Here is a 26,233-nt window from a genome sequence, read left to right on the forward strand (position 1 = left end):
ACTTCGTAAACTAGAGCCTACCTTTGCAATCTCTCTGGGTTGTTCGGGTGTTGTGCTCCGAAGGCCTGGAACTGCAAACTTATTATTACAAGTTGCGGCTAGACAGAGTTGTCTAGATAAGATCTCGGGTAGTATAGATAACTCCCAAGTTGCTTGACGACTTCTTTTTTTTCCGAAGGCCATCGATAGATAGATTTGTCAAAGGAGCTGACAAACTCAGGAATTTTATGCACAAGCTTTCTTTTTCGCAAGTTGCTGCTATCCAACGAGTTGAATAACCCAAACGATATGTGTGCAGACTTGTGAATACAAGCCGTGAGTTGGGTGATAGCTCCCGAAGGAGCTGAATAGCTCGGCAAGATTTGCTTTTGCAAGCTGCAATTAGGCAGAGACTATTCGTTGACAACGAAAAGTAACTCTGCTTTATTGAATTATAATTTATACAACTGAGGCTAATGGCCAATTTACATGAGTATGTAAACTATGGGTAGAATCAACACAGGTGTTCGATGTTCCAAGAGTTATCGACTTCTTCGCTAGTGAGAGTTTGGAGCCCATACGATCCAGGTCTAGTGACCTTGGAAACGATGAAAGGACCCTCCCAAGATGAATTTAGTTTGTGCAGCCCTTTGATGTCATGGATACGCTTGTGAACAATGTCACCTGTGTTGAACGAATGTTCTTTGATGTTGCGATCGTGATAGCGGCGAATTCCTTCAAGGTACCTTGCTGACTGGACGAGTGTTGCGCAGTAAGTCTAAACACCCTGTTTCTTCTGCCGCACCCTCCTCGTATTACTTGACTACTAGAGATTTGCACATGACATCGGCGGGGAGGACGGCTTCCGATCCGTAGATCAGGAAGTAGGGTGAGTACCCTGCACGGCTGTTAGATTGGTAGCAAGCATAAAATAACATCATTAAATTGCAAGCTAAATGTATAGCCGATTTCAAAGATTCATTTGTTAGGTTTACCACAAACGTAAAGTAACATCATTAAATTACAAGCTAAATGCATAGACGATTTCAAATTTATGATAGCCCAGAAAGAATTATCATATTCAAAATCAAATTTAATTTTGGTTTAAACAAGATTGAAGGACAATTATTGTATTTTCCTTGCGTCCATAATTGATTGGCCAATAAATATAAAATATAAATTAGCTAGCACCATTAGACTTTCATCCTTCCGCACTTAATAATCGGTCCACGGATCTCAGTCAACTTTATCGTAGCCAAGAACATTGCCCGGTAGATTATAACCATTGCACACATTATTGCAAGATCTACCCACTTAGAGTAGCCTATCTCCACTTGTAAATAGTTCTTTAGTATGTTGTCACCTCCGGAGAGAACTCCATTACGGTTTAGTTGGTCCTCAAATGTTAATCCTTGGAATTCATTCTTGTATAATCCCTGAATTCCGTACTTGTGGTAGGAGATGAAGTACATCGGGTACTTCCACACAAGTTTTGGAAGGTCATTAGGGAGCCTGAAGAAACCACACCCGAGCAACAGTAGCGCTTGTATTCCGGATCCAATGACGATGCCAAGAAGAAAATCGGGCACAATCGCTGCAACAATCATCATCAGGCCTTCCACGAGCATTGTGGATGCCCACAATACTACCACAAAGTAGATGAAGTGGTCTATTCCTCGTCGGAGACCAGTCATATAATATATTATTGCACCTGGTATTATGCAGTTAAGTCCTAAGAATGGAGCTGATGAGAGTGTGTTGGAGATCACAAATGCAGTGGCACCATAACGCCCATTCAACCTTTCCTTTCGGAATACCTGAATTGCGAAACAAAAAAGTTTTTTACCATGGAACTGCAGAATTTCAGTTTCTTATGGATAACTGAAGTGTTTTATTAGAATAACACCTTCATGTCCTCTGCAAAAGAGGGGAATCCTCCAAGTGAAGCCATTGTCAATATTGATGTTATACACATGATCAATGATATTCGAGCCTGTAATATATATGTATAGCATTTTATAATAGTTATTGGTTTTTACTTTTTTTTTGTTTTCTGGATTCCGCTACATAATATATTGTATAACTTACTTGGATGGATCCAAGACCAGTGTCGCTAATATTGTAGAAAACTGTGCCAATGCAGAAGCTAACAAAAGAGAGAATTGCAAATCGCAACCAGTAGTAGCCTATGTCTCGGTGCATGTTCACGCTCGATCTTTTGGTAAGCACAAGCAATTTGGTAAAGAAACCAGCTTGCCTTTCCTTAATTAATGGCAGAACCTGCAAAGAATAAATAACAAATAAAGCTCTTTATGTGTTTAGCAAAAGGAACCTTATTTGAAGGAATTAAAGGATATACATCATTCTCTGTCCCCATTGCCTGCATGCTGGTTGCCAAATTGTTGAGAGATATGAAAGAATTAACAAGAGTTTCAATTGCTTCAGCTGCACTTGGAGATTCGAGACTGGATATTTCCTGTTCGATCACATCACGTTAATACTATATAAAAATGAATACTCCCAATGTTCCAAATTATAAGTAATTATTCTAGTTTTGTTCAAGTCAAACTTCTCTAGTTTTGACTAAGTTTGTAGAAGAAAATACATAAATAACTATAACATCAAGCTACTTCCATTAGATCTATCACGTAATATGTACCTCATGATATTGTTGATGCTAATATTTTTTTAAAATTGGTCAAAGTTAGATAAATTTAGCTTAGGACAAAACTAAAACAACTTATAATTTGGAATGAAAAGACTATATATTTTTTAAATTTGTACTTCCTCAATCTGAAATTATTGCTTGTTTTGGTTTTTTTATGTACATAACTTTTGCTATGCACCTAGATATAAACTACATATAGATATATAATAAAAAAATATTTATTTAGAAAAGCCAAAATAACATATAATTTGGAACAAGGGAATAGATAATATAACCATTTTGTAATAGGGTTCAAGAAGGTATATACCTCATCAAAATCTTTGTTTATAATTCGTAGGTAGTGATCAGAAGGATTCCTCCTCAAGGGACATGGAAAGCCATTGTCGGTGAAGAACTAACATTGGAGAGAGACAAGTAAAGCCATGAGCAGTGAAGAGCTCCCATATGGTGTGGGTCCATAACACATGGAGGAAAAGAATAGTGATCTCTTCGTTCAAAATTATACGATGTTTTGACTTTTCTAGATCCATAGCTTTTACTATATATCTAGGTGGATAGCAAAATCTATGAATTAAAAAAAAAGCTAAAACAGCATATATGGGACGAAGTGAGTAGAGATTGCCATGTTATCCATTCTAAACTAAATATGTTATTTGGCCTTCTACCTAGTTTTGGCACAACTATAGAAATATATATTTACGAGAGAATGTGAGTGTTTCAAGTCCTTCCCTAGTATTCAAATTTCAGGACAGGCATACAAGAACTCCTTTATTTAAATTCCAAAAAAAAGTTATATATGATATTTTTTTGTCAAATTCCTATCCAGTATTAATTGACTTCTTACTTAGCGGGATTCGAAGGCAAAAGAGGATATGCTGCCAATCTTAATAGGGAATAGTCACGGGTTAAAAGACAGCTAGTACTACCCGAAAAAAAAAGACAATACCAACCTCAGCTGCCTCAGGAATTCGTCCAAAATACACCATCCTCCCATTCGCTAGCAGGCACAGCCCATTGAAGAGGTCGAACACCTCGGCGCTCGGCTGGTGAACGGCGGCGACCACCGTTATCCCAGTGGTCCGGGCGAGCCTTGCGATGTGCGCCATGACATGGTACGCGGCGGCGCTGTCGAGCCCACTCGTGGGCTCGTCGAGGAAGAGCAGGCCCGGCGACGCGAGCAGCTCCATGCAGATGCTCACCCGCTTCCGCTCCCCGCCACTGATGCCCTTGCATACCCGGCCGCCGATCCGCGAGCAGGCCACAGCGCCCAGCCCCATCTCCCGAATGATGCGGTCGACGCGCGCTAGCTTCTTTGCCGGCGGCATGGATCCCGGCAGCTGGAGCTGTGCGGCGTAGTGGATGGCTTCTTTCACCGTCAGCGTGGTCATCAACGTATTCTCTTGGGTTACATATGCCTGAAATAACATCTCTCTTGGGTCATGTAGGTCTTCAATAGCATTCAAGAAATAGAGCATTATGATGGCTTTCAGGTCGTACCGAGGTGCCGTAGGAAAGCCTCTCCCGTCGGCCGTTGACCAAGATATCTCCTGTTCCATTCATGTCTACCCCGAGTCTACCTACAATTGTATTCAAGGGGGAATAGTGATCACCTCACCTGCTCTAAGTTTTCTATTTCGAAGAAACATATGAAATTTTGTGACCATGAAGTCCCGAACTCCTACACTGTTGTGAATTGACGAATGCCAATCAATTTCGACGCATTACACAAATCCGTAGGGAATAATAATATTGCGTTTAATTAAGAAAACAAGAAATGCGTAGTTTTACTGACTGTGAAATGACTTCTAATTTTGAAAATTTTGAACGGAGGAAGTACCAGATAGATTGTCAATTTGGAACGGAGAAAGTACCAGATAGATTGTTAAGAAGGGCAAGCGGAGGAAGTACCGGATAGAGTGTCAAGAAGGGTGGTCTTGCCGCTGCCGGATGCTCCCATGAGAGCCAGCAATTGGCCCGGGCGCGCGCCGCCGGTGACCCTGTCGAGAATCAGCTTGTGCTTCCCCTTCTCATCGACAGCCGTTACCGAAACATCCTGCCACGTGAGGAAAACCCCGCGGCCGGTTCCGTACTCACCGGTGCTCCCAACGCCATTGAGGGGCCTCTTTGGGATCCGCCGTGGTGTCAAACGCGGCAGCATCGACGACGAGTCTTCCATTGTTAGCTTCTCGCAGCGACGGGTAGCAGTGCAGGACTAGTGCTGAGCTATATAGCTTGTTGACTTGTGCTGCCTGCAGATGCTGCTTCGTAACACAAAACTAGAGAGAATATAAATCGGTGAACCATTTGACAAAAAAAAATGTTACATATGTAATTATTAAAACAACTTATTTCATTTAGTCTCTCAATATTTTCACAATTGCGTCCCTTCCAGCTAGCAAAGCGAACGTACCATGTTATCTGTGAGATCTCAGAAATCAGGACCTCATAAAATTATACTAATGCGTTAGTCACACCAGGACAAATATAATCATGATGAGCCGCGTCTGTTGAAATTGCAACCGTTTCATTTTAAAGAGCTCCACATACACGTGATCATGCTTGGAAAGGTGCGCTGTACAAGTGGCACGCAACTTAATTATCTTTGCTGGCATGAAACTAAGAGAATAGAACGTGCAGGCCAAGCACGTTATCTTTGCTGGCATGAGATGCCGAAGCCTCCGCCTAATATTATGAAACATTATTGTTAAAGACGAGTCCACTCATCTTCATCAGATATCCAAAGTCATCAGTATTAAAAAAAGATCAAAACCACTTGTCGATCAATAATTGATTGGCCTGAGTTTAAGGCTCCCTTTGGTTTGGCTTTCTGGGTGCTGTGGCTTCCAAAAAAGCCAGAAGCCAAACCAAAGGGGTTAGGGATACTCATTGGCTTTCAGAGAAAGCTGATTTCGTGTAGTTCTTTTTTCACAGCAAGGGGAGGAGGTGTTTTCTGGAGCTTTGACTTTCATGAGTTGGAAGAAATTACCCACTGCCACTGGTTATGTTGTACCGGTTCACTTCTTTTTTTTCCCGTCTCCCTCACCCGCCGGCTCTCCCCTGCCCGGCACCGCTCGTCCTCTCCCGGCGGCGGCGCCCCTCCTCCTTTCCCGACGGCGGCGCCCCCTCTCTAATGAGCCTGACCCTCTGCCTCTCAGTCTCGCCAAGCCACTCCCCGGTGGCAGCCGTGGCGGTGGCGATCTGGCGGACACGGTCGCAGTCAGAGGTGTCCAGGGAGGGCTCGCAGTCGAAGGGCTGGTCGTCGTCGACGCGGCGGTGCTCGAGCTCACGCCACATCTGGAAGAGCGAGGGTGGCGTGGTGGGCAAGGAGAGGAGGAAGGAGGAGGGGTCGAGGGTGGAGATGGGGTGGAGGCGCGTGAGGGTGAGGAGCTCGGCCTCGCGGTCCATGGAGGAGAGCACCTCCTCGCCCTGGTGCGCGACCCAGCGGCTGAGCAAGCGCGACTCTCGCCTGCACCTGCACGCGGAGGAGGACTCGGCCTCGTCGGGCTCATGGCCGGCACCCCCTCCCCCGGTGGCGGAGCAGGACGAGGAGGATGAAGGGGCCAGCAAAAACCAGCAACGAAAAGCTCAACTTCAGCGGTGTCCTGCTTGGGAGCGTCCTTCAAGGGATTGATGCGGGCGCGAGCTCCTCCGGCCATGGCCGCCGGGAAGGCCTCGCCGGTGGCCACCGGAGCCACGTGCGGCTCCCCTCCTCCCTTCTCCTATCGATCTGTGCGTCGGGAGGAAGAAGAAGATACTGACGAGTGGGGTCTGCTTGTCAGTGAGAGAGGAAGAGAGTTCAGTGGGGTGAACTGTGAATGACACATGGGTCCGCTCGTAAGTGTTTTCAAAAAGTTACAGCTGTTTTACCAAATGGTTTTCAGACTTTTCACAGCCTACAACCTACATCAGCTTTTTCCACAGCCCAGCTCACAACTACTTTTGCAAAAGTGATAGCTCAACCAAAGATTGCAGCAACCCAAGATCAAAACCACACGTAACATCTCGCAGGCCAAGCACGTTATCTTTGCTGGCATGAGATTCCGAAGCCTCCGCCTAATATTATGAAACATTATCGTTGAAGACGAGTCCGCTCATCTTCATCAGATATCCAAAGTCATCAGTATTAAAAAACATCAAAACCACTTGTCGATCAATAATTGATTGGCCTGAGTTTAAGTAGTTTGATTGCAGCAACCCAAGATCAAAACCACATCTCCCATTTATTATAAAGCATTATGCGCGTCATGTTTTGATTTCTTTTTTATTATAAAGCACTAGGATCGTAGCTGTACGGACAATAAAAATATAAACCCAGTTCATTCGCACGAGAGTACACAAATTATACGACATACTGAAAACCAAATGCCAAAAGCAGAGCTCGTCAAGTACCGAAGCAATATTGTCATGTTAAATCAAGCATTCAAGAATTGCAAAATAAAGTTCCAAAGATGCAGATTAAAGAAGAACTAAGTATACGCTCATCCATATCAGCTATGTTAAATCAAGCATTCAAGAATTGAAAAATAAAGTTCCAAAGATGCAGATTAAAGAAGAACCAAGTACCTAATCAAGTCTAAACAAATTAAAAGTCTAAACAAATGAACTGGTGATCCATTTATGCTAAAGCTTTGATAGGACTCCATTTTAAAATAAATTTGAAAAGGGACACAGATTTGAGATTTCACTCAGGCCGGCTCACTTCATCCCGTAATAGAAGCTGGCACGGTTACATCATGGTTGACGCCAGTATCTGCAGGGCGTCAAAAAAAAAAAAGAGAGGCGGAAATAAAGGACAAGAAGACGAAGATTTGCGCATGCCATCGGATGAGTTTGCCACGTAATGGTGAAAAATATCACCAACGAGAGAGCAATCATAAGCACAAGCCGAACACGCCGCCCGGTATCTCTTACACGTCTCCACCAGACCACCACACACAGGCAGACACAGCACGACGACGTCACCATGTCCATCGCCCCAGCCGCCTACGACCGCACCGCCGAGCTCCGCGCGCTGGACGCGACCCTCGCCGGCGTCCGCGGCCTCGTCGCCTCTGGCGCAACGGATGTCCCGCGCATCTTCCGCCTCCCCGACCCGGAGGAGGAGGAGCACCAGCAGGCTCCTCAAGAACGCCCCTCGGCCACCGTCCCGATGATCGACCTCGGCGGCGACCGCGCGGCCGTGGTGGACGCCGTCGGCCGCGCCGCGGCTGAGTGGGGCTTCTTCCAGGTGACGGGCCACGGCGTGCCCAAGGAGGCGATGACTGCGGCCGTAGCGGCGGTGCGGGCGTTCCACGACGCGGACGGCGGGGAGGGCAGCGACAAGGCGCGGTTCTACTCGCGGGAGCCCGGGAAGGCGGTCAAGTACCACTGCAACTTCGACCTGTACCAGTCACCGGTGGCCAACTGGCGCGACACGCTCTACCTGCGCATGGCGCCCGACCCGCCGGCCGCCGACGAGCTGCCGGAGAGCTGCCGGTGAGCGTGCTCCCTCTCGCTCTAGTACACTCCAATATTAAATCTTGGTCAATACTAGTGCACGGTGAGACTAGTCTAAAACAAAGTTGCAGTTTGTCAATCCGGGCTCTAGAGCATTGTTAGAAGATAGGCTTATTTAAATGAGCATGATTATATCGTGCGTGATTTGGCGATCGCATACAGCCTGTGATTAGTTGATTCAGAGTGCCTGCCCCCGTCCTGCTCGTAATCTCTAGGAATCTGATAGTGTTCCCATTTCAGTGAACCTGAAGAAAAGGATGCCGTCAGGCGTCAGCTCAACCCATGATGCAATAAGCAACAATGCGCTTATGCCGTGGATGATGTAAAAGATCGGAACTTTTTTTCCATTAGCCAAAAAATAATCACAAGACTGAACCATGAACAACACAGAGATGTTCTACAGAGGATGTGTTGATCTTTAGAAGCCTCTTCCCTATCATAGGATATTTTTAGGATCTAGGATTAATTAAATGAGCATGGTTAGAACGTGCGTGATTTGGCGATCGTGTCCAGCCAGTGCACAGCGAACATGGCCTCGTTTAGCCATAATTTGTGATTTTGATGATTGAGTGATAATATAATCATTGGGACTAATGTTTTGTCTAGCATGTACCTTATAGGTTTTATAGGTCCCAAAAATGCAAACTAAATCATGACAAGGTCCAAATGATGGTATTCTTGGCATCCAAATCATGGTATTCGAGTATCCAAGTCGTTGTGTTCGAGTATCCAAGCTGGTATTTAAGTGACCAAGCCATGATATCTAGGGTTATTCTATGGTATTGAACCATAGAAATGATAGATAAAATCCAAAGATAGAATAATTCTAGACCATCCAAGTGACGGTATCTTTGGTGTGAATGTCGCGGTATTCGACACAGAAAAATCAGTACCGTCGGATGTTCCGATGGCCCCCAGAGAAGGCGTCGAAGCAAGCGTCGAAGTAAATGGTACGTTGCGAAGAAGTTCAGACAAAGTCAACCATCGGATGTTCCGATGGTCACATTTCTAGTAGCATCGGATGAATTCTGAGGGGCAGGCTTGAAAGGCGAAGAAATCCCAATAGCACCGGTGATCCGATGGCAGCATCAGGTAAAGCGTCGGATGAGTTTCTAAGGAATTTGGGCGCGGGGAGTCCAAGGGCTAGTTGCACCGGATGTTCCGATGCAGGCCAAAAAAAGACCATGTGAACATCCGATGATATCCTTTTTTACTAGCCGTTGGAGCAACGGCTCTTTGAGCCCTTGGGGCTATTTATACCCCCACCACTCACCCATTTGGAGTTGCTGGAGGGTCCAGGGATGCATTGAAGGCAAAGACTCATCATGAACACATCTATTCTACCAAAAGTGCTTAAGTGATCCATCAAAGGCCTAGAGAGAAGTGAGTGCAAGGTGTGCCGACCTTGTGATCAGGTTCTAGAGTGAGCAACCGCTGTACAAGAGGTGTGTCGGCGCCTTGGAGCCTTGGTGGCTTACCGGCAAGTCTTCGACCATCCGACTTGGTGTGGAGCGTGCAGGGGACGTGGAGACCCCCTTCTTTCGTGAAGAAGCTTCTTAGTGGAAACGGCATCAAGGTGACCGAGTAACTTGGTATGTGACTTAGTGGCCAAGCCTTTGTGGCAAGTCAAGGGGTGCCTTGGGAGAGACTTGGTGACCGGGAAGCATACTCTTATTTGAGTGATTCAACAACGTGGACTAGTGGTGGCTTAGTGCCTACCGATACCACGGTCATCCTGTCAAGTTTGCTTCCCTTCATCATAACCTCTTACATTTCCGCATTTCATACTTGCAACTTGTGTGACTTTACTTTCTTAATGTAGTATCTTGCTAGGATTGACTCTAGGTTGCAAAATTTATTTTGGGATAAGGGTTTCATACTAGATCAACCATAGAATGCACTTCTAGGATAGAATGATCTAGTTTACTTATATGCAAAGTAGTAGAGACCATATGTTAAGTTTTTAAGTTACCTAATTCACCCCCTCCCTCTCTTAGGCTACGAGCACCGATTTCTTACCCAGTGATTAGTTGATTGAGCACCTATCTTCCTCACAATCTCTAGCAATCAGATAGTGTTCCCTCATGCCTTATCACTCGGAAGAAAATGATGTCATTTTATCACAACAGCTGATGCAGTGGGCGATGTGACAGGTCGCCAACTTCTCTTCCTTATTTATCTGTTATATAAATATATTAAAGCATTGAACCAGCGAACAAAACAAAGATATTCTACCAGAATGGCTCTGATCTTTAAATGCTTATTCACTACTCCATGACTACGAGAAGAAATATTTCTATGATCCGGAGTGTCATAGAAATATTTCTTATATCATGCCGAGTATCATAGAAGAAATATTTCTTCTGGTCATAAGGTAGACTCACTCGGCATAGACCGCATTTGATTAATTAATCTGGCATTTTGTCCATAGTACTAGTTCTTATATAGGAGTATGATGATTTGCAGAGATGCGCTATTTGAATACGCCAAACAAGTGAAGAATTTGGGAGACAGATTGTTCGAGGTGCTGTCCGAGGCTCTTGGGCTCAAACCGAGCTACTTAACAGATATAGAGTGCAACCAGGGACAGATTATACTTGCCCACTACTACCCTCCGTGCCCCCAGCCTGAACTCGCCATTGGCACAAGCCGGCATTCCGACTCTGGCTTCCTGACCATACTTCTGCAAGATGAAATAGGCGGCCTGCAGATCCTCCATAAGGACCGTTGGGTCGACGTTACACCGATCCCTGGAGCATTCATCATCAACATAGCTGATCTCTTGCAGGTATGCTGGGAGAAACAAAGCTTTAATTGAAAAGCCTCAGCATGTTTGAGGCTGACTAATTATATGTTTAAATGTTCGTTCAGTTGATCTCCAATGACAAGTTCAGTAGCGTGGAGCACAGAGTCGTAGCGAAGAATGCTGAGCCGAGAGTTTCGATCGCGTGTTTCTTCAGCACTCATTTTCATCCTGCTTCCACGAGAATGTATGGTCCAATCAAGGAGCTGCTGTCCGAGGAGAACCCTCCATTGTATAAGGAAACACTTGTGAGAGACTATATTTCACGTTACTACTCCGCTGGATTGGATGGCAGGAAGAAGACTTCTGATTTCCGGTTGTGAAGCCTGAGAGAGAAAGATCGTGCTTCTACCAGAAAGAAGCAAAAATTTGAACAGTGGCTACTGTAACAATTTCAGAGACAAGACGAAATGGTAATAAGATGACCTGGTGCATACCTGTGCTCACAAAAATAAACGTACAGCATGTGTACAATCCTAATAAGCTGAACAGTATTCAGTGGTTTGGAGTCTGTAACAGATGTCTGTGAACTTCATTTTTTTTTATCGAGCCTCTTGAACTGTTTATGTAACTAGAACATTCGGCGTGCGATGCGCACCCTATCGTGTGAACAATCAAATACAAGTAAACAGAAGAGCAACAATACAATCACTTGTTCCATCACTACTGAAGAGCTCACCTTCCATCCACCCCTTTTTGTCCTGGTTTAAATTTAGCCCGTGATTAAAAGTGGCACGCCACCGTAGGCCCGCGCGCAGGCGGGGGGGGGGGGGGGGGGGAGCTTTAGTCCCGGTTGTAATACCAACCGGGACTAAAGCCCCCCTAGTCCCAGCTGTAACGGCTAGATTTTTCGAACCGATGGCGCCTTCCTTCTGTCCCGATTGGTAACTCCAACCGGGACAAAAGGGTCGTTACAACTGATAGAAGGAGGTACCAACCAGGATAAAAGGTTTAAGATAAAACTGATAGATTCTTTCGGCAAAGATGAGAAAGTTCTGTGGCTGCAATTTAAGGATATATACGAAGTATACCATTAGGATGTCCTTGACATCTCTCTCATAAGCACTTGGGCTCTGTAAGTGTTCGTTTATCTATATGTAAATTTTGGCTCATATTATTATTTTTTGTGCATGCGTCATCCTACTAACTTCGTCTTCCATTTTATGTAGGATGCTAATTTAGACGTGCTGCAGAGAAGCGCACTTCCATGTTGGCTTCATGGATCCATCCCTAGTTAACCAATAATATCAGTTAGAGAAAATGTTGGTGGAAGTATACAATTTCCTGGACAAATAATATTACAAGAGTTACATACTACTGCCATACAACTTTGAGTAAGTGTGGGTATAGTCTATTTTTGTTTTCTTTTTTCTTACCTGATTAATGTTAGTTAGCTCTAATATGAACATTTACGTACGCAGTTTCCATTGGATCCTCCTAGTAATTGAGCCTGATAAAAGCCACGTCACTGTTCGATTCGTTGAGAAAAAAACCAACGAACTACCAAGACATTCAAGACATGTTAAACTTGTAATAATTTTGGACCTTTATCTATATGCAAAAGTTTGTTTCCTAAATTTTCACCTAACACTGTATCATTCATTATTTTAATCCATAGCGTATGGAAACAATTACTGAAACACAAAGGTCCATTCAAAGAAAAAATTACATTCAACACAGACTTTCCAGTACATATGAAGTTTGCACATTTTGTACATTCTATAGCACGAATACTTCATAAATTATTTTTTTTAAGATAGGAACCTAGGAATAATGTACGTGGGTACTACGTCTGTGAGTACATGTACAGTTTTGTGGGACCCAAGGGCCGGACGACGCCGCATGACATGAAGGTACGTAAAATAAAACTATTAATAGTTAACTATTTTTTAGCTCCTTATATTTAATTATTCATGTAATATTCGTATATTTCTATGTATAATATTCAACTAAAACTCTTGGAGAAGGAAAGAATAGGGGCAATATGTGAAGGTCTTGTAGGATTCCTGGTGGACAAGGTGATAAATTCATAAGGAGAATTTCATTACAATGGACGAAAAGTAGACGCACCGAGCAACACCACGATGGGAGGATCCTAGGAATGACCTAGGAATGACCGAGACAAAATTTGTATATATAGTAATTGTATAAATACTAGTTTGATTTGTATAATATCCTAAGAATTGTATAGTATACTAAGAATTGTATAGTGTACTAAGAATTGTATATTATAAATACTAGTTTGATTTCATTAAAAAAAGTCTTAAGTACTAAAGGGTAATTAAAGGGGTACGTGATGCATGAAATTACAGGCGCTGTGCAGGCGCACAGGCGCCTGTAATTTGATGCATGGCTTTAGTCCCGGTTGGAAAAAACCAACCGGGACTAAAGGGGCCCGTCCCGCGCCTGGCATGGCAGCCCATTTAGTCCCGGTTGGTTTTACCAACCGGAACTAAAGTGGACCTTTAGTCCCAGTTGAACGACCAGGTAAAGACCTTCCTTCGTCTCAAAAATTATATCCTAGATGCCAACCAGGACTAAAGTTGAGGTTCCTAGTAGTGCATCCATCTCAAATGATAGATGCATGCGCACCCTATCATAATTATCAACTCATGAAACATGAATTTTCATGGCGTATGATAAAATGGCATATAGTTGTCCAGAAAAACATATACATTTACAAAACACTACTAGAGAACTCGGTATTAGTACCGGTTCGTAGGCTGCATATCTCCTGAAAATGCATCCGGGATTAATCCGTCGAGATAAAAGGAGGGTCTTTTATTACGGGTCCCTCAACCGGGATATAAGACCCTCTTTTAGTCCCGATTTGTAAAACCAACCGGGACTAACGGGGCTGCCACGCCAGGCGCTGGACAGACCCGTTTAGTCCCGGTTTGTAACACCATCATGGGAGGATCCTAGGAATGCATACCGGGATTAAAGTGCGTGCATACAGCGCCATTCAGGTACCTAACAAGTATTTAAATGAATCAAATAAGTATTCATACAAATACTATACAATTCTTAGCATACTATATATATATACAAACTAAATCAAACTATATATATATATATGTATCTACGATGATCTTCCCATCGAGGTGCTGGGAGCGTCTAATTTTCATCCATCATAATGAAAGTCTCCTTGTGGATTTACCACCTCGTCCACCACGAATCCAATGAGACCTTCACATATTGCCGCTACTCTTTCCTTCTTCAAGAGTCCCAATTGAATATTCCACATCTCTAATTTGGATGCATATATGTGAATTGTACACGAACAATTGTAGAAAATAAATAACTATTAATAATTTTATTTTACATACTTTAAATTCGTGCTCCGTGGCCTTGATGGTCTTGGGTCCCAATAAATTATGCATGTGCTCACAGACATAGTAGCCACATAGATTATCATTCCCAGGTTCCTATCTTAAGCACTTTAGTGGGGAAAAACAATTAAGTTATTAAATATTCGCGCTATAGAATGTACAAAGTGTGCAGACTTCATATGTACCGGGAAGTCTGTTCTCCATGTAAGTTTTTCTTCGAATTGACCTGATCTGTCTACCCTGATGAATTCTCTCCATGCTCTGCAGATTAAAATAATGAATGATATAGTGTTAGGTGAAAATTTAGGAAACAAAATTTTGTATAGAGATAGAGGTCCAGAATTATTACATGTCTAGCGTGTCTTGCACGTCTTGGTACTCCTTCGGATCTCTCCTTAACAAATCGAAGATAGTGATGTGACTTCGATCAATGTCAATAATAATGAAGATCCAGTGGGAGCTGCGTACATAAATGTTTATATATATTAGAGATAACTAACATTAATCAGCTAAGGAGAAAGAAAACAAAAATAGACGGTATACACACACTTACTTAAAGTTGTATGGAAGTAGTATGTGATCCTTTAATTTTTGTCTGTCTAAGGAATTGTATACTGCTAGCAACGTTTTGTCTGAAAAATCTCGTATCTGGGTTTGGTTCACTACGGATGGATCCATGAAGCCAATATGGAGGTACGCTTCATGTTGGCACGTCCGAATTGGCATCATACATAAAATGGAAGATGAAATTATTTAGTACGGCGACGCATGCAAAAAAATGATATGAGCTAAAATTTACATGTAGACATAAATGAACACTTACAGAGTCCAGGCGCTCATCAGAGAGACGTCTAGGGCACCATGATGGTACACTTCATATATATCCTTGAATCGTAGCCACAGGACTGCCTCGCCTTCATCGTGAAAATCTATTGGTTTTATCTTAAGGCCCAACATCTTCCTCTCGTCGGCAAACAACTTCATGTACCATTGATGTAATTCATACATCTTCGTTGATAGCTTCTTTAGCGAATCAGGGCTAACCATAGGCTTGCCTAGCTCAAAGGTCCATTTCGGTTCACTTGGAGGTGCAGCTGGCAGCTCGACTTTTTTCCTTTTTTTCTTCTCATCAACCTTGACTAACGCCCGTTCATAGTTCGATAGTAGTGGTTGACTCTTCTTGGCTTGTTCTTACGCCTTGATGAATCTATGTAATTCTCTTCAATCTACTGGCGGTGGCTCCATCTCCCTTGCTTTTCTTAATTCCCTTTGTTTCCTCAACCACTCACTAGCTTGCACTCGGATTTCGGTCCAGCGTTCCTCATGAGTCATTGCCTCCCAGCGTTCCTCAGGAGTCATCTCAGGCTCCTTTGTTTTCTTCTTACGCTGTCTTGGCTTGGGAGGTGGTAGTTGCGACTTCTTAAATGGTGCTCTTAGTCCCGGCGAAGGTGATCGTGGAGTGGTGTTGTTGTCGTCGTCGTCGCTCCAACCACCAGGATGTGGTGGAGATGGAGACCTTGATCGTGGAGTAGGTTGTGGTGGAGATGATGGTCTGGATCTTTGAGGAGATGGTCACTGCTGTGGATTTGCGGAGAGTGGTCTTGAGCTCTGAGGAGGTGCCTCCACGCCGGGGATGATGATGTAGCGTTTGCGCCATAGAATGACCCCGTGAACTACTTCTCCTAGTGTTGTTGACCCGTCACTTGCCGGGAAGTTGAGCTCTAGGCCTTCAAATTGGCTATCAGTGATTCTCTCTACGCCAACATTGGCATAGCCAGGTGGAATGTCCATGCCATGGCATATATGATTTGGCAGGATTGGCAAGGCACTCCCGTACGCCACCTGGATATATAAAAGAAATGAAGTTCTTAAACTTCAAATTGCCAAGGCACTCCCGAGGCTCTGGTGCATAAATATTATGTATGTATACGTACCTTAATGCTGAGGTTGCCAATCGGTGTATGCAACTCACATGTGGTGCATTGCGTGATGGCATCCACAGGGAATAGTTGCTCTTCCACGGGTAATCCTGACGTATGTGGCTCAGAGAGCCCTATGGACGCACAACTGCTCCTGAGGTGTTGAGAAGGGCTGGCAACTGCGTCGGCCATTCGACTACTGCCTCCTTCCTGCATTCTTACTTCTACAGATTGCAGTTTAGATTCTATCGTGCGCCGCAACCTCTCATCTTCTTACTCCTTTCTTCGGTTTTGGCTTGTATACATGTCCAAGTCGCCTCGGAATGTGAACTTCCATGGAACAAGCCTGAACCCTCGGGTACGTCCTGGGTATTCGGGATTCCCGAGGACCATTGTGAGCTCATCATTCTCTCACGCACCGTCAACGTCCCATCCTTAACATCTTTAATAATCTTATCAAGCTTTGTGACCGCTTCACGTAACTGCTCATCCAAGACCAGCGTCCCATCATCTGGGTTTATCTCACCTCCATGAGAGTAATACCAGTTTTTTGATCATTCGGGCCAATCAATTGTTCCTGGTACGATACCCCGATCAATCAAGCATTTTTCCATCTTGTTCCATTTGGAAATTGCTTTGGCGTAACCACCTCGCCTTAGCTTATGATGGTACTCCTTCCCCCTAGCACTGCCTGTGTTCTTGGCGACCTTGTTCTTACTGTCTTCGATGCTCTTGTATTGTACAAATGCCTCCCAGTGGTCCTTACATTGTGGATACACAGTAAAATCTGGAGTTCGGCCCTTCTTAATATATGTGGTATCCAACATCTTCTTGAATGTCTGGAATTATGTGGCCATCTTCTTCACTGTCCACGCTTTCACATCATTTTCAATATATCCGTCGGGAAATGTGAAATATTTCTTAACTTCTTCCCACAGCATATCCTTTTCTGGAGCGCGTATGGATTAGTCGTTTTGCCCTACCATTCCCTTATGTTGATAGGCACGTTCTCCCTTACGATTGTCCCGGTCTGACTCACGTACTGTGTTGCCACTTTTTCAGGAGCAACCGGCCTGCCCTCTTTTGTGACTTCCATGATGATACCTTTTTTTGTTCCAATCTTCACCTTGGAAGGGCCTCGGGGCTTCGAACGATGGTTCGTCGATCATGAGGGCTAACAGTTTAAGATTCATTAATTAATTAGTACATAGTAATGATGAATAAGATCATATAATAGAGAGGGTTAAAATATGATCTATACCTCGTCGGAACCTTCTGCCACGGTAATGTTTTGCTGGGGCTCGGGCTCTTCATTGCCATCGGCAAACAAGTTGAGAAACATGTCTGCTTGGCTACCCTCTTCATTGGTGTACGCTATGGGAAGGTTGGAACTACTATCACCAGCAGTAATCCGCTCCATTAGATACCTTCTGGCCTCGTCATGTGCCATTAATCTCAACTACTTTGTACATGAAATCATATATAGAACAACCATGAAAAAAAATTCATTTCAACAATTTTTTTCGAAATATACAAAATGTACTAAATTTTTGAAATATACAAAATGTAATATACAAAATGTACTACACAAGATGTAATATAAAAAATATAACATACAAAATGTAGTATACAAAATGTACTACACAAGATGTAATATAAAAAATGTAACAATTTCAACTAATTTCTAAGCATTTCAACAAAAATTGCTAAATTTTTTTTACCAAAGTTCAATTAATTTCTAAGCATTAATTATAAGTATACAACTATATTCCACAAACAATTGCAATGATCCAAACGGGCCTAAATGTATACAAAATTTATTTTGTATCTAATCTACCAAATTTTAAAAATTAATTCAGGGGGACGGCCAGAGTTGGAGGGGGGCGCGATGGCGATGAGGACGCGCGGCGACGACGGGGGAGGCGGCTGGCCAGCTGGCGATGGGGACGGCTACGATGATAATGAGGAGGTGGTGCCGGCGCTTGATGAGGGGCACGCGTGGAGGTCACGACGACGGGGATGGACGCGCCGGCGGCGGCGACAGGGACGGAGGAGGAGGCTGGTGATGATTGCGGGCGAAGATGATGGTGGCGGCGACAGAGACGGAGGAGGCCAGCGAATAGGATGGGCTGGCGGCGGTGACAGGGAGCGGCGATGGCAGAGGCCAGCGACGGGCGGGACAAGGACGACGAGAACGAGCGAAAAATTCGCTAGGTGTTGGGGGGGTGGTAGAAGATGCTATTACTTTTATACAGGAGCCCCCTTTTTATCCCGGTTTGTAACTGAAACCGGAATTAAAGGACATTTAACCCAAGTTTCTAATACAAACCAAGATAAAAGGGGGGGCTTTTTATCTCGGTTTATGATCACTTGCAATAAAAGGCCCCCCCTTTTATCTCGGTTTATGATCAACCAGGATAAATGGGTACTTCCAGGAAGGAATCGAAAATTACCCTTTTATACCAGTTCTACTTTATAACCGGGATAAATGGGGGCCTTCTCCTGTTTTTCATCTCCCAATTGGTTTTTGAAAATTTATTCTATTTATATTTTCACTGGATTTCAGGAAGCAAAAAAATAAGAAATTTACATATTTCAGACATACAAAAATATATTAAATTAGCAAGTTTGTTTACAATAAGTTTTAACTAGTCATAAATTCTATACTATTTCTTTTTGTTTCTATTTGGAAATTTATTCTATTTCTTCTCATCGGTGGAACTTGTAGGCATCGGATCTCACTGGGTTTCGCTGGATTTCATGAAGAAAAAATTAAAACTTTACATATTTCAAACATGCAAAAATATATTTAATTAGCAATTATATTTAAATTCTAGTGTGGTACCCAGCTTTTAGTGGCCACCCTGGCAATCTAGGTATAGCAATTTCCTAGGATCATCTATCATGCGCTGCAACTTTGATGCTTCCTTCTGAGTTTCGCAATCTCTGTGTGCATCCCTAAGCACTTGATCGAGGTCATCAGTATTGCAAACTCAAATATTGCTGAAAGTTTACATAGAAATGCACCAATTATTTAGCTCATATTTAATTTACAAAGAACTAAACTATTAAAAAATTTAATATTTTCCACATAATTTACTTATTCCAAAAATGGCTAATTCCATACCTCTGTCTGAAAAGTACTAAAGTATGAAATTACACCTACAATTTATATGGCTAATTTATAAATATTAAAAACACATTTACTCTAATTTTTCCCTAATACATAAAATTGAAATAATCTCAATTCTACCTCACATTTACTATCCATTCTCCCTCACATTCAAACTATCCATCACATTGTAGCTCAAAAATATGTATAAATACAAATCCTCTACATGCTTAACAATAAATAAACTCATTTTTCTCCCTCTCTAAGTATAAAACAAAGCTTAACAACAATAAATGAACGGAGCATGAAGTAGCTAACCTTCACAACACTTTGGATGAGTGAAATCCCCACGGAAATGAGGAAAAAAAATTCAGCAGCACCTCCCCTAGGCTTGCTTCGGCGCCATGGAGAGGATGAGCTTCTCTGTCTTTGTGGAGTGGAGTGACTCGGGCTGGAGGAGTGGTCCCTCCTGTAGATAAGATTTTATCCCGATTGGTAAATCCAACCGGGACAAAAGATTAGAGCTTTTGTTCCGGTTGGTGTTTACTCCCGGTTCCCGGTTGGTAAATACAACTGGGATAAAAGGTTAGATCTTTTGTCCCGTTGGTGGCTCCAACCTGGGGTAAAGGATGGCCGTTTTAACTGAGATTAGAGGGTAGCCTATAGTCCCGGTTGCAAAAAAAGAACCGAGAGTAAAGGTGTGCCCTATTCCAGCCTACCGTGGCGCACTCCCTTTTCTCCCAGGCCGAAATTAAACCGAGACTAAAGGGGTGGGATCTAAGTTCTCTGGTAGTGAAACTATCATTTGAGGACTTTTATCTAACAGATAAAGTTCATTACACCAAGAAGTGAATATTATTCTAATTCTGCACATAAATTTCTAATATTGCACATAGTAAGAAAAATGTAAAATTGGATCCATACCACTAGAAGAACCAATGTATAGATATATACCATTGAAAGATTCGACTATAGAAATATACCATTAAAAGATGACACTTCTTGGCAGCTTACCATTTCTGTAAACTCCATGTTAACTATGGCCATTGTACCCTTGCTGAGAAAAGGATTATACGGCGACAATCCATCCTCATTCCAGCAGTATTATGACAAATACATGGAAACGAGAAAAAAAAGTAAGAACCAATTGACGATAGTTCCAGGTCCTAAACCGCTCATTTATTCCCCTTGCAAACCATGTGTTCGACCCCTTCCCCTATCCCCCAAACCAGCAAACTAGGTATAAATTGCAAGAAATTGTAGAAATTTAGAACAGAGGAAAAGGTTTTTACCGTTCCAGAACATGTGGAGGGGAGGACGGAGGAGGCAGCCACCGCTGGGGCGAGCACGCAACTGGGGGAGCGCGCCACCGGGATGCCGGCGGTCGCCTGCTCCATCGCGCGGAGACGAGTCGGGAGAGTCCGTGTGTTTGGGTTGTGCTACTGCGTGCCTGCGTTGAATCGTTGGTTTGTTTTTCGCAAGAAGGGCAAAATTGGAAATTTGTAATACTGTATTGGCAGAAAAATATAAAACTAACGATGATGGTAACGGAAGCAAACTGAGTGGTAAATGGCTGTAACTTTCAATCTTTTCATGCTATATAGCTATAGGTGAATCTTTTGATGGTATATATCTATACATTGGATCTTTTAATGGTATGGATCTAATTTTGCCTAAGAAAAAGTATGCACTGTAGCCTTCCTTGTTTAGAATCAGTTATGCATTGCTTCCTCCATCACCCATGTAACTTACAATTGGAATATATTCCCATGCAAATATAATCATTGAAAAATGCAAGATTTGCATAACTACACTCAGCAAGTTAAGCTCACCAAATGACCATTTCAAACTACGTACCAGCCTCTCGAAGACATCCTGATAGGCGACACCTTTGGCTGACCTGATAATCTACAACATGAGGTACTTGTTCTTTGGGTAAATGTGCATCTCTACAATTACTACAAAGGCGTGCAAATTGATAAAGTGTCTGGGAGAATTAAAACATTAATTAATTCATGGAGCCAGGGCAAACACTACTTGTACTACGACTACGATGAGGGACAAAACTGAAATAACATCAAATAATCTAACGGTATTTGTTGTGACTGGATTCACATTTCACATTCTTTTGCAACGGAAAGTTTTCAATAAATTGATCAGGCAAATACATTAAAGTATCTTCTCATTTTAGGCATTTTTATCTCAGGGCTGGAAAACCATTATGTGATCCTTCTCCATGAAGGGAGTACCTATATTTGCTTCTAAACGTAACCTGCAAAATTGTTAAGCTTTCAGCCATGTAAATCAACATTCATTGGATTAATGAGGGCTAAGGTGCTCATAATTTCACAATATGTAACTTTTATGTTTGAAACAAGAATGTTTTTTTATATAAACTGACAGTCAAAGTTACACCTTGTAACTGTACGTGTTGATGCCCTAAACTTCTTATACTATTAGTACCTAGCTACACTTCAAAATAACCATCTAATTAAGCAAACCTGAAACAAACTACACATGTTCTTGACCACACCTAAAGGGCGGATCTGGACCCCGGGCTGTGAGGCCCAAGAGTAGTCGAAAAATCCTTCATAAAAATAGTATAAAAAGGCTTTTTGGCCCATTAGCCCAGCTCGAAGAGAAGTTGGCCCAGGCGCCCAGGCAGCCTAGCAACTCCCGTCGCCCCAGCACTGCCTGCTCTGCTCCCGCCTCCCGTGACCCGTGACCCGTCCGACCGCCCCCTAAGGGCCCTCCCCCGACTCGCCGCCAAGCGCCAGGACCAGCGCACGCCCCAGCTCGCCGTCGGCCATCGGGCGTCGCCGCGTCGGCCACACCCCGTGCCCCCACCGGCGGCCGGCAGGGAGCCAGCGCCCGCCGGCCGCCTGCACGCCGCCACCCGCGCGCCGCCACCCGCGGCCCCGTGCGGCCACGCCCCCGCTGGCAGGCCGCCGGCCCGCCCCCCGGGCCCCCGCTGGCTGCTGCCCCACCGGCCGCGCGCGGCGCGCCGACGCCTGGCGCCCCCAGGCCCCAGGCACGCCGGTGGCCCCCCCGGGCCACCGCCGGTTGCCGTCTCGCCGGTCGCGCGCGGCGCGCCCACGCCCGGCGCCCCCAGGCCACGCCGGCGCCTGGCCCCCTGTTTTTTTGCTCCGGGCCTCCGATATGCCACATTTTTGGAAATTGCTCCATGACTACTTTTACATAACTGCTAGTCTATTTATGCTATTTCTGTGCAAAGTAATGATAATGAATATTTGATTTCATTGATTTGAGCAGGAAGTATTTGATTCTTAGTTTGCAATTGCAACATTTCATAATCATAACTTAGAATGGAGAAATACTATGCTAAAAAGAGTAGTGCCGAAAGTGTAAAGAGCCGGGTTGAGCAAAAAAGACCACGGATTGAACTTGATATGAGAGATATAGTTGCTGATCCAGGAGAAAGGAAGCCAATTGATGATTTTCATCATGACATTAGGGATGAGGCAAGAAGAGCATATCTACAAATAGGTCCATATAGGCCAACTGGTCATAAGTTTCCAAAAACGAAAAAAGATGGTAAAGGCCAATCAAGAAGATTTGTTGGATCATGGTTTGATCAATTTGAATGGTTAAAGTACAGTGTAGCCAAGGATGCTGCTCATTGCTTTTATTGCTATCTCTTTAAGCCACAACAAGCTGGGTTTCATAGTAATGATACATTCACCAAAGTTGGGTTTAGAAATTGGAAGAATGCAAAGAATTTTTTCAAGGAGCATGCTCAATCAATTGATGGCTTTCATTACAATGCAAGAAAACGTGCACTTGATTTCAAAAATCAGAGGCAAAGTGTTGAACATGTGTGGACTATTACAAGTGCAGCAGAAGAGGAGGCATATAAAGCTCGTTTAAGTATCATGTTAGGCATTGCTAGATTTCTCTTTTTGCAAGCTTTAGCTTTTCGTGGACACGATGAGTCTAAAACATCAAGAAATAAAGGGAACTTTATGGAGATACTTGAATGGCACAGAAAGAAGGATGCTAAGGCTGCACTTGTGACCGGTGAAAAAGCTCCAGGGAATAATCAAATGAGTAGTCCAATGGTTCAGAAAGATTTGGCTAGGGCTTGTGCAGAGGAGACAAGTGAGTTAATTAAAAGTGAAATAGGAGATTGTTGTTTTGCGGTGCTTATTGATGAGGCTCGTGATGCATCTATTAAGGAACAAATGGTTGTGGTTGTGAGGTATATACCTCCTCTCCATTTGGTTATTTCATTGGTTTTGTTTTGCTGCTTTCAAGTAACACTATTTTCTCTTTTCTCTTGTAGGTTTGTCAATGATAAAGGAAGTGTGATTGAGAGGTTTCTTGGCATTGAACATATTTCTGACACCACATCAACTTCACTAAAAGAAGCATTGAATACTATGCTTAGAAGATATGGTCTATCTATTTCCAAGATTAGATGGCAAGAATATGATGGAGCTTCAAATATGAGAGGACAATTTCATGGGTTACAAAGATTGGTATTGAACGAAAACCCATATGCCTTTTACATCCACTGTTTTGCTCATCAATTGCAGCTTATGGTAGTTTCTGTAGCCAAGTGTTGTGGCTCAACTTTTGATTTCTTCAATTATGTCACTTCAATCGTCAATATTGTTAGTGCTTCTTGCAAGAGGAAAGATCAACTCCTTCAAAGTCATCATGATAAGCTTGTTGAGTAGTTAGATAGTAGTGCTATTTTTTCTGGGAGAGGGAAAAACAAAGAAACTAGTCTTGCTAGGCCTGGTGATACACGGTGGGGTACACATCACAAAACATTGGCACGTCTTATGATCATGTGGTCCTCTGTACTGGAGGTGTTGGAGAATATTAGTGAAGATGGAACTAATGGGGAAAAGAAAACTACAGCCTCTGGATTGATTCAAAGAATGGAGTCATTTGAATTTGTGTTCATATTACATCTTATGATTAGAGTACTGGGGATGACTCAAGACTTGTCACAATGTTTGCAAAAGAAAAATCAAAACATTGTTCGTGCAATAGAATTAATTGGCTCTGTGATGAGAAATATGAATGAAATGAGGGAAAATGGTTGGGATGCTCTTTTTGAAGAGGTAAAGGAGTTTTGCCTCCTCAACAACATAGAAATTCCTAATATGGAAGATATGATACCAGTTAGAGGTCATTCGAGATGTCGTGGTGCTAAATTAGTGAGTTACTACCATCATTTTCATCATGGAATTTTCAATGTTGTGATTGATCAAGTTTATTGTGAGTTAAACAATCAATTTTCAGAAAGATCAACTCAACTCTTGAGATGTGTTGCTTGTGTTGATCTGAGGGATTCTTTTGCCAACTTTGAAGTACAGAAGTTAGTTGAGCTTGCTAAGATTTATAAAGATGACTTCTATGATTATGACTGCATAAAGCTTGCGGGTGACCTTCGTATATTCATTGATGAAGTCAGAAATGATGATAATTTTGACACTTGTATTGATCTTGGTAACCTTGCTGAGAAGATGGTTTAGACTGGAAGAGATACAACTTTTCCTTTGGTGTATCATCTTATTGAACTTGCATTGATTTTGCCGGTGGCAACAGCAACAGTGGAAAGAGCCTTCTCTACTATGAATATTATCAAGACTGAACGAAGAAATAAAATGAATGATGATTGGCTGAATAGTATCATGATGTGCTATATTGAGCGAGATTTGTTTGCGTCGATTGAAGATGAAAAAAATTCTAAAGCACTTTCAAGGCTTAAGAAATCGTAAGATGAATTTGCCAAACGAGGGCTCAAGGTGCGTGTTGTTTACTTGTATTAGTCTATTTCAATACATAATGTTATCTTGCTTTATATAGGCTTGAGATGTTGAAACTTTTTATGTAGAATTGAGGACGTTGGAACAAGTGGAAGTGGTGTTAATTCATGAAGACATGTATGGTTCTTTTTTATCATGGAAGACTCTTAATTTGGTACTTTTCTACCTTCAATGTTCTATGTATTGTTTGATTCTATTGGTTGAACACTGAAATCTAGAGAATTATATAATTATTTGTGCTCTTTGAAATATATGTTATATCTAGTAGTGCATGACTAGTAAGATTTTAAGCCTTATATTAATTAGCCCGGGGCGGAGCCCATTTCTGGATCCACCACTGCCTAAAGAGACCCAAGCAGCCCCCTGACCAGCATTTGTCAGCCCTAAAACTGAAACCAAAATCACAGAACCATAAAGAAACCCATTATTTTTTTCCCAGGTATCAAGATCTAGGCGAACCTGCTCATCTCGGACGCCTTGCGCAAGGACATGGAAATCCGCCCGACGCCATCTCCGGCAGAGCAACTACAGCCGCAACAAACGGTAGATGATTAGGCGCGGGTAAAGCATATCTCTAAACGTAGTCTGGACGCAGGAAGGATCTGAAGAATGCAATATTAATAAAAGGAAGCAATATTAATTGTCATTTTGTATATACCTTATCTTTATGCCTAGATTCATTTACATGGCCACATGGAACAAATTATGCATAAGAAACCGGGAACATAATATCGGTACAGCAGTTACAAATTACCAAGTGAAAATAGAAGAAAAATGAACGGAAAATCAGAGTGAGAGAGAGAGAGAATGAACTAGAGCAGCAGCATTCTGACCTCAAATCTGTTGTAGGGAAGGGGCAGCAGTGTCGCATCGTGGGAGAGGCAGAGGTGTGGAATGCGTGCCGGCATGGCGGCCCATCGAAGAAATTGTGAGGAGAAAATCCTGTCAGGCCTTGTTGGTGCAAAGGTGGCGGCTAGCAGCGTGGAGGCGCCACCTCCCTCGTGGAAGTGATGGTACGTAGCCGGCGGCATGGAGGCACCGCAGTTCCTCATGGAGGCGATGGGAGCTACCCAGCGGTCTCGGCTGCCGAATTCCATTCTCAGTGTCAGTCGGAGGCTGACCC

General features: G+C 43.2%; 2 protein-coding genes and 1 pseudogene across 4 annotated transcripts; 2 read left to right on the top strand and 1 right to left on the bottom strand.

Moving 5' to 3' along the window:
- Positions 1–938: 938 nt before the first annotated feature.
- On the bottom strand, positions 939–4,918 carry LOC117863044 (ABC transporter G family member 1). Of its 3 annotated transcripts, none has more exons than XM_034746619.2 (8): positions 4,556–4,918; positions 4,145–4,224; positions 3,598–4,062; positions 2,955–3,041; positions 2,339–2,455; positions 2,068–2,259; positions 1,886–1,972; positions 939–1,796 (listed from the first exon to the last, which is right to left on the bottom strand). In XM_034746619.2, the coding sequence occupies exons 1-8, from the start codon at positions 4,821–4,823 to the stop codon at positions 1,173–1,175; spliced, it is 1,920 nt and encodes a 639-aa protein (XP_034602510.1). In that variant the 5' UTR covers positions 4,824–4,918; the 3' UTR covers positions 939–1,172. The 3 variants fall into 3 exon arrangements, with proteins under 3 accessions (XP_034602510.1, XP_034602512.1, XP_034602511.1); XM_034746621.2 differs by having other exon boundaries at positions 4,145–4,330; positions 4,556–4,695; XM_034746620.2 differs by lacking the exon at positions 1,886–1,972.
- A 2,554-nt stretch (positions 4,919–7,472) lies between these two features.
- On the top strand, positions 7,473–11,609 carry LOC117864422 (1-aminocyclopropane-1-carboxylate oxidase homolog 1). Its single transcript, XM_034748528.2, has 3 exons — positions 7,473–8,122; positions 10,610–10,931; positions 11,015–11,609. The coding sequence occupies exons 1-3, from the start codon at positions 7,488–7,490 to the stop codon at positions 11,267–11,269; spliced, it is 1,212 nt and encodes a 403-aa protein (XP_034604419.1). The 5' UTR covers positions 7,473–7,487; the 3' UTR covers positions 11,270–11,609.
- Positions 11,610–18,085: 6,476 nt separating this feature from the next.
- Positions 18,086–25,221, top strand: LOC140223413 (uncharacterized; annotated as a pseudogene).
- Positions 25,222–26,233: the final 1,012 nt, after the last annotated feature.

Source organism: Setaria viridis, chromosome 7 (genome assembly GCF_005286985.2).
Source record: "Setaria viridis chromosome 7, Setaria_viridis_v4.0, whole genome shotgun sequence".
Lineage (NCBI taxonomy): Eukaryota > Viridiplantae > Streptophyta > Magnoliopsida > Poales > Poaceae > Setaria > Setaria viridis.

Excerpts from the sequence above, each read along its gene's own strand:
- LOC117863044 (XM_034746619.2), bottom strand. The coding sequence starts at position 4,823 with ATGGAAGACTCGTCGTCGATGCTGCCGCGTTTGACACCACGGCGGATC. Across the intron at positions 2,456-2,954 it reads TAAACAAAGATTTTGATGAG|GAAATATCCAGTCTCGAATC; the intron begins GTATATACCTTC and ends GTGATCGAACAG. Across the intron at positions 1,973-2,067 it reads CTGGTCTTGGATCCATCCAA|GCTCGAATATCATTGATCAT; the intron begins GTAAGTTATACA and ends TATATATTACAG.
- LOC117864422 (XM_034748528.2), top strand. The coding sequence starts at position 7,488 with ATGGTGAAAAATATCACCAACGAGAGAGCAATCATAAGCACAAGCCGA. Across the intron at positions 8,123-10,609 it reads GAGCTGCCGGAGAGCTGCCG|AGATGCGCTATTTGAATACG; the intron begins GTGAGCGTGCTC and ends GATGATTTGCAG. Across the intron at positions 10,932-11,014 it reads ACATAGCTGATCTCTTGCAG|TTGATCTCCAATGACAAGTT; the intron begins GTATGCTGGGAG and ends ATGTTCGTTCAG.